Genomic DNA, 7,500 nt, shown 5'->3' on the forward strand with positions numbered 1-7,500 from the left:
TTATTGATGTGGAAATTGGAAACATTAAAAGGATTTTTATTATGAATCGATATTCACCTCCATTAGTTAACTTAGTTATTAGTAAGAAAATTCAATCCTTTTCTGAGCTACCAAAATATGGTCCATCTAGACTCCTGGTATACCTTAAGTTACCCTGGATTGGACCTGAAGGCCAACTTATTGGTGATAAGATTTCCTCTCTGGTGTCTTCTAATTTTGGTGCTCTATCCCTCCATATTGCTTTTTCCACAAAAACCGCCTTTCCCTCATTTCGTAAGGATGTCTTGCCTATCTCTCAAACAAGTAATATTATTTATAAATTTCAATGTCGGTGTGGTGCCGTCTATATTGGCAAGACTACCCAGCGTCTTCAGGTCAGAATCGCCCAACATGTTCCCCGATTCATCCGAGACCATCAACCTACCACCAGAAAGTCTCAGTTGATAGAATCGTCCATCGGCCAACACTTGGTTGATAAAAAGGAGTGTGGTCTTGCATTCTCTCCGGAGTGTTTTTCTGTTTTGTACCGAGGACGTACAAAGTTCCACCTGTCTATCCTCGAAGCACTTGCCATCATTTCCAGCCCCCCTACTTTGTGCAAGCAGAGAAACCTCCGGCTTCAATTAGAATTATTTGGGTAGTCACAGTTTTTTGGGGTTTTTTAACCTCTCCTCCGCTCTTACTCCATTCTACTACCAAATATTCTAAAAAAAAAATAATAATTTTCAGACTTATACTCTTGAAAAGTTAGTCTGAACGAAAAGCACTTCGGGTGTATTTTAACGATCTTGTTTTTAATCGACTTATTTATTTTACTGAATTGTACATTTGTTGCATGTAACTTCCCCCATTTTTTTTTCTTTTTCCTCACCCCGTTTTCCATCTTATTTTAGTCGACTGGATTTCCGCTATGGTTCACTTCTTTACAATATATATATACATATATATATATATACATATATATATATATATATATATATATATATATATATATATATATATATATATATATATACATATATATATATATATGCTAGAAGAGACGTCTAATGGAGAAACACAATACCGATTTTTAGCATGGCTTCTTTATTTCGTCTAACAAGTGATGGGGTGGGAGGCATCGCATTGTCGACCACTTAGACTTTCTTATGATTTTCCCTTCGACACATCTTTGTGTCGAACTCAGACATCCACTTTGTCCAAACTCAGAAAATCGACTGCTTTTCATGCGGACCCCAAAAAATATTTTCTTTCTTTCTTCTTCAAGCATTGTTTTTTGTTTTTTTTCACACGAACTTAATCACTCTTGGTTGTCATCACTGAGCCTATCTATCCATTTGACATGCGTCAACATTAACTCCTTGAACCATTCTTTGCACTAACCAGGCTGCCAGCAACCCCAATTTCCCGACATGCCAGCACAACCACATCATATGTATTAATATAACAGCATTTAAAATTAAAGAAATTACAGAAATTTCTGTGTGATGTATAGGGCTATGACAACAACATATTCTTTTCATTGTTTTGACTCTCGAGTATATATCCGAAACATTTAGACACAACTAATCAACCGAGAACCACATCACTCTACATAAAAACATATAAGATATCAATCGATATATACTTGAGAATCAAAACAAGGAAAAGAATATGCTGTTGTCATGGCCCTGGTTATATATGTACCAATCATGGGATTCCAAAAGTCACATCATTTGACCAAGTAGGTTTTTTAAATTTATTCAGGGAAATCAAATTTTATTCTGTTTCGATGAGAGTGAAAGAAGCATCCAACAAATTGGTGGACAAGGGCAGATAACTCTAATTCATGTAAAAATGTCAAAACAATCACTGATTACGTCCTGTTATCATGTTCTCTAGTAAAACTTGGCCTCGTCTGTCACTTATCAGTAAAAAACAGCAAAAATTTTTTTAATCAATTTTTGTGATTTTTGGAATATAAAATCTTCATTCCGTGACAAGTACAACAAGTTTTTCTTCATTTTTGTTTATCACTGTAGACACCAATCTGAATAAGAGACAATTGCACTTAAGGGAACAGCGAGGATACTAAAAAGAGCTCCCGGTTGGTTTCAATAAAAAAGCGGGGCAATGTTGGCAGCTGGTTTGGCTGCCCCATACCCAGCATTACAATCTTCAAAGGAAGAAAAAAAAAAAATTAAAAAAAAAAAATAAATGAATAAATAAACACCTTTTCTTTCTTATCTTTCGATTTCAGAACAACTCTTCTTATGTGCTACGAAAGATGTTTCTGAACGGGCGACAAAGATTTTTTTCTGGGATTTCCTCAAATCAGACTACTCTCAGTGAACAAGTTAGCGGCGCTGCTTTCTTTGTCGATATAAAACCTGAATTCTTGCGAAATAATTGTCAAAATGAGGAAGATGGTGACAAGGAAATGGACGAGTTACGTGTGCTTTGGTTGGACAATCTGCATATTCGAAGCCTTGGAATAATCGGTAACTGGTGCCCAAACTTAGTAGTCTGCATCTTAGCAAAAAATCACTTGAAAAGCATCATTGCTTTACATGGTTGTTTTCACTTGATCAAGCTTGATATTCATGGAAATCAGGTAAGAATTTCTTTTATTCATTTTATTCATTTTATTGATTTTTTTTTTTTTTTGTCTAAATAAATCCTTCTCCTTCTACCTGTTCAAGTGACGTCAGCATCGGGTAGCCATGTTTTCTATTCAATGTACAATTGTCGAGATTGTCTAGATTGGCAGTTATGTGATGTTGTGGGATGGGGGGTTCTGTCTGGTGATTATAAATCTTATTACTTGTTCATAATATCGGATTGTCAACCACTTAGTCTTTCTTATGATTTAAATAAATATAACATCGATATAATAATTAGGCAATTTTATGTTCGCATGTGTGCTATAAGCCTTCATCCCTTTTTAAAAGATGGTGTAGCGCAATGGTTGCCAACCTACGACCTGGGGGCAGGATCCGGGGTGCAGAGGTATTTTGACTGGCCCCGTAGGCCTGATTTTTCAATTACTTTATTTTTAATATGTAATGCAGCTTTCAAATTAAGCAAAATGACCTGCTTCTATCTTCCTCTGATTCACCCAACCGACTTTCAATATCATGACCACAAAAAAAAAAAAAAAAAAAAACAGGATCAAAACCCAATCAATTCCATCTCTGCATAAAAAAAAATAATAAAAGGAAAACATAAAACAAAAACTGAGATCCATTTTGACTGACTGACCGGCAACAAAATTAGGTGGGGATAGCTTCAAAGGGACTGTGTTGTCTCAGTTGGCTTTCTATTTCATTTCTTCAACAGCAAACCCCATCGTTTACCCCCTGCTACCTACCCTACCATCATCAAGAAAATAAAAAGTTAGGTGACTGAAGTCTCAATATAAAAACAACATTTTTATAAAGAGAAAAGGTGAAAATGTGGCAAATACAATTGCCAGTTATGAAGTTTCGAAATGGATCGCTGATAAAAATGAAACCATTTACAGATGGTAATTTTTTAAAGAATGTTTACTGCCAGTTTTGCATATTGTTTCTCCAGAAAAAGTCTTTATTTAAAACTATCAGCCTTTCTCTCAGGACAATCGCACAATGCATTGACTGGATCAGATATTTTTTAAACTTTGTTAAAAATGATGATAGAATGAAATTTGATTTCTTGAAGCTTATTGGAATCACAACTGATCGTGTTGCAGTAATGGTGGGGGGAAAATAACTTTGTTACTACAGAAGCGGTTATAGTCAGCTAACGTACGTCCTAACTTCCAGTGTGTCTGCTACCAGAAACAATGACAAGGCAAATCAGTTCCTTTACTTTTCTTGTTCTTCAGTATTTCTATTGTGAAGCGATTTATTGAAATAAAATATAAGAAAAGGACATTATTGAAAAACATACAATAAAAATTAACAAAATTATACAGATAAAAATAATACAATTAGTCTTTATTTGCATTTTTAATGACAAAAAAAAAATAAAAAAAGTTTTTATTTTATTGTAAATTTTATAAGAAATATGTTTACAAAATTATTAAAATACATTTTTTTTTTTAATTTAAAAAATAAAAGTTTTTTGTTTGAATTTATATAATAAATATATAATTATGAAAGTATAAAATAAAATTACTGAAATCAAAATAACAAAATTTTCAAACATCATTAAAAAAAGTGTATCTAATACATAATATTCCCAAAATAGTTTTAAAAGATTTTTAAAAAAATGTTTTCAATAATTCTTTAAAAAAGAAAAAGAGTGCAAACGTGTTTTCAATAATTCTTGCAAAAAAAATTATAATAATTTCAATAATTCTTAATTAAAATATGACCAAAACAATTTTCAATGATTATTAAAAAAAAAAAAAAGAAGGATCAGAAAAACAGAATGAAGAAATAAAAAAGTACATGCACAGGAGTGATATAGGCATGAGAGAAAAAAGTGGAGGAACTGATTTGTCTTGTCACCACTTCTGGTAGCAGCAATGCCGGAAGTTAGGAAGTGTGTTAGCTGACTATAACCACAGGAGAATATAGGAAGTTTTGGAATTACTCATAAACTTGTAAAAATTCATTGCATTATCAATCAAGATACATTGTGTGCAAACTCCTAGAAGTTTAAAGACATTATAAATGATGTTGTGGAACTGTGAATTTGATTCAATCTCGTGGATTAAATCATTGACAATTCAAACAATTTTTGTTTGATACTCAGGCAGAATATGGTGACCTTATGTATTTTTCTGATGTACACCGGCTTAGTCGAGGACTGATGTTAAAACGAGTACTTGCCTTTAAAGAGGTGAGGATATTTCTCGAAAGTAAACATATGGATAGTTCACATATACAAGATCCTGATTGATTCGCAACTTAAGCACTCATTGTCCATATAGTGTCTCCTTTAAATTGTTAAAATATACTACTTCAAGGTAAAACGCAGCTTATAAATAAAAATATATAATCAAATTGTTGCCCTTGAAAGAAAACTTGCGTTATGAAAACATAAATTTAGAAATAAAAATTACGCTCATTTCCCATAATTCCAAGCAAGGAAAGTACAGGAGTCAAAGCTATTTGTGAATGCAATACAGGATTTGCAAAATGTATTTGTGTCACATTTTACTGACTTTTGTCTGCATAAAAATGATTTCAAATTGTTTGCATTGAAGTCACTTGTAGTACAGGTACAAGGATGCGACATTGCAGTGATGGGACAGAGGTTAGAGCTTGGCTGAAAGTGCGAGAATTCTTAAGACTCGTTTTTTGAACCTATCTAAGAGTGAGAGATTAGTCGCAGTTGCCCCAGTCCAGATTTGGCAACAGTGCTGTATGTGTGGTCGAATTGTGGCTTTATAAACATCTAGTATACTGTTTGGTGCAAATCATTTTCTAGCATGGTAGAGGGAGCCTACCTTCTTTAAAGCAGCCTTGGCAATGTCCTCAATGTATTTGTTCCAATTCATGTTGCCTATGAATGTTTAGCCAAAGAGTTTGAAAGATGAGCTCCCAGGTAGGGTGTTATTTGTCATGGTAATCGGTGGTTGAGAAAGTTTTTTTTTTTATATAGTTGTTGAAGGAAAGAAGTTTAGTCTTAATAGTATTAAATGTTATTAACCGTGTATGGCCACATTCCACTACTGACTGAAGGTCGTTTTCTAAGGTTTCTGTCATTGCCTTGGATATGTGTATATTCATTTTTTCCCTCATGTATATTATAGAGTGTGGTGTCATCAGCAAATATATCCATCTCAGACACATTTTTATCAGGGATGTCATTTATGAATACCACTTGGATTAATATCATGTTAGTTATGACCATCGAAGACAACCTAGATTTTTTTCTTGTCAAAGAAAGGTCTGATTATGTTGAGTATTCTTCCAGAAATACTGTATTTGATTTTCGTGAAAAGGCCTTCATACTAGATTTTGTCAAAAGCTTTATATATATATATATAAATATATATATATATATATATATATATATATATAAATATATATATATATAAATATATATATATATATACATATATATAAATATATAGATATATATATATATATATAAATATATATATATATATATATATATATATATATATATATATATATATCAAGCTCTACAGCTCTAGCTTCCCCTGCCTTATCCAGTGCACGTGTTCAGAGATCACAATTAAAATATTTGCAGTATTTTAATTTAGTCTTTTCAATCTTTTGGTGACCTGGACACTGACCAAAAGATTACTAGACGACACGTACACCTGTATGCTATGAACAGTGTTAAATATATCTTGCCAAGGTCATCCCACAAAGCAACAACTTTATGGCAATCAACCTGCCATATCTATTACCATCAGGGAGTGACGTCTATGATTTGTCGGTCACTGCCAGAGGAGCAAGCAAGCAAGCAAGAGCTGGTGAGAAATGTATTGCTGTAGATTCCATGGCATGGACGCACGAGCATAAGACGACCTAGATCCACGTAAATCCAGCAAATTGCACATGATGCCAATTGTGATTCTGAAGACCTCAGGCAGCTGATGGAAAAGAGGGAAATCTGGAGAGAGAGAGAGAGAGAGAGAGAGAGAGAGAGTCACATAGGTCTGTTCAAGGAACCTGACCAGAGAGATAGATTTTAATTTTTAATGGATAATTGTAATTTGGTCATTTTAATATTTTCTGTTGAATCTTAGTTGATTTATATCTATTCTCTTTTGAATGCTATTCTAATGATTAAATGTTTATATTTTTGAAAGTTCATGTTCCAATAGATTAGAATAGGTCAAATTATTGACAAATATAATTACATTTCCAGTTAGAGCTCTTGAAGCTCTCTTTTGAGAAAGAAAGATAAAAATTATTTAAGCTATGTTAATTTTGGAGCCCTTTGAAAATGGAAGACCAATGTAATGCAAAAAAAAAAAAAAACAAATGTTACAATTCCTTCTCACCAACGCTGCAATTCATACCAACCCCTCTTAACTTGAATATAATTCACAACACTCATCATTTACGCTCTCTCTCTATATATATATATATATCTATATATAAAAGTGAACGTGTCTGTGTGTGTGTGTGTGTCTGTGTACATTTCCCTACATAATAACTCTGTCAATTTTAAGCCTACAGATTCGAAATTTGATATACAGGGTACTGAGATTTGGGAAAATCGATGTGATTGGTTTTCGGACAGAAATTTGGTGATTAAGGGATCAAAGTTCAACGATTTGACCTTTGTAACTCTACCAAACTCCTCCTACAATTTTGGGTCTAAACACGTGAAATTTTAGATATAGGTTCCTTGGACATGGATCTAACTTAACTTTATTTGAGTCCTAAACAATAAATTTTAAGGGGTCATAATAAGGGTCCAAGTTAAAAAAAATTGACCGTTTTTTTTTTTTTGCTTAGCATACACCTCAAAACACCTGGGCAACGCCGGGCACCCATGCTAGTATATATATATATATATATATATATATATATAGTCTATTTATTATAC

General features: G+C 33.0%; 1 protein-coding gene across 2 annotated transcripts in view; it reads left to right on the top strand.

Annotated features, from left to right (window-relative positions):
* Positions 1-7,500, top strand: part of LOC145285928 (uncharacterized) — a 41,684-nt gene that overhangs the window by 4,785 nt on the left and 29,399 nt on the right. For both annotated transcript variants that reach the window (XM_080134430.1, XM_080134429.1), the window contains exon 2: positions 2,240-2,593. In XM_080134430.1, coding sequence (XP_079990556.1) covers positions 2,267-2,593 — 327 coding nt within the window. In that variant the 5' untranslated portion in view covers positions 2,240-2,266. The remainder of the gene's footprint in view (positions 1-2,239; positions 2,594-7,500) is intronic.

The sequence above is a fragment of the Euprymna scolopes genome, chromosome 10 (genome assembly GCF_053919585.1).
Source record: "Euprymna scolopes isolate OS-2025 chromosome 10, ASM5391958v1, whole genome shotgun sequence".
Lineage (NCBI taxonomy): Eukaryota > Metazoa > Mollusca > Cephalopoda > Sepiida > Sepiolidae > Euprymna > Euprymna scolopes.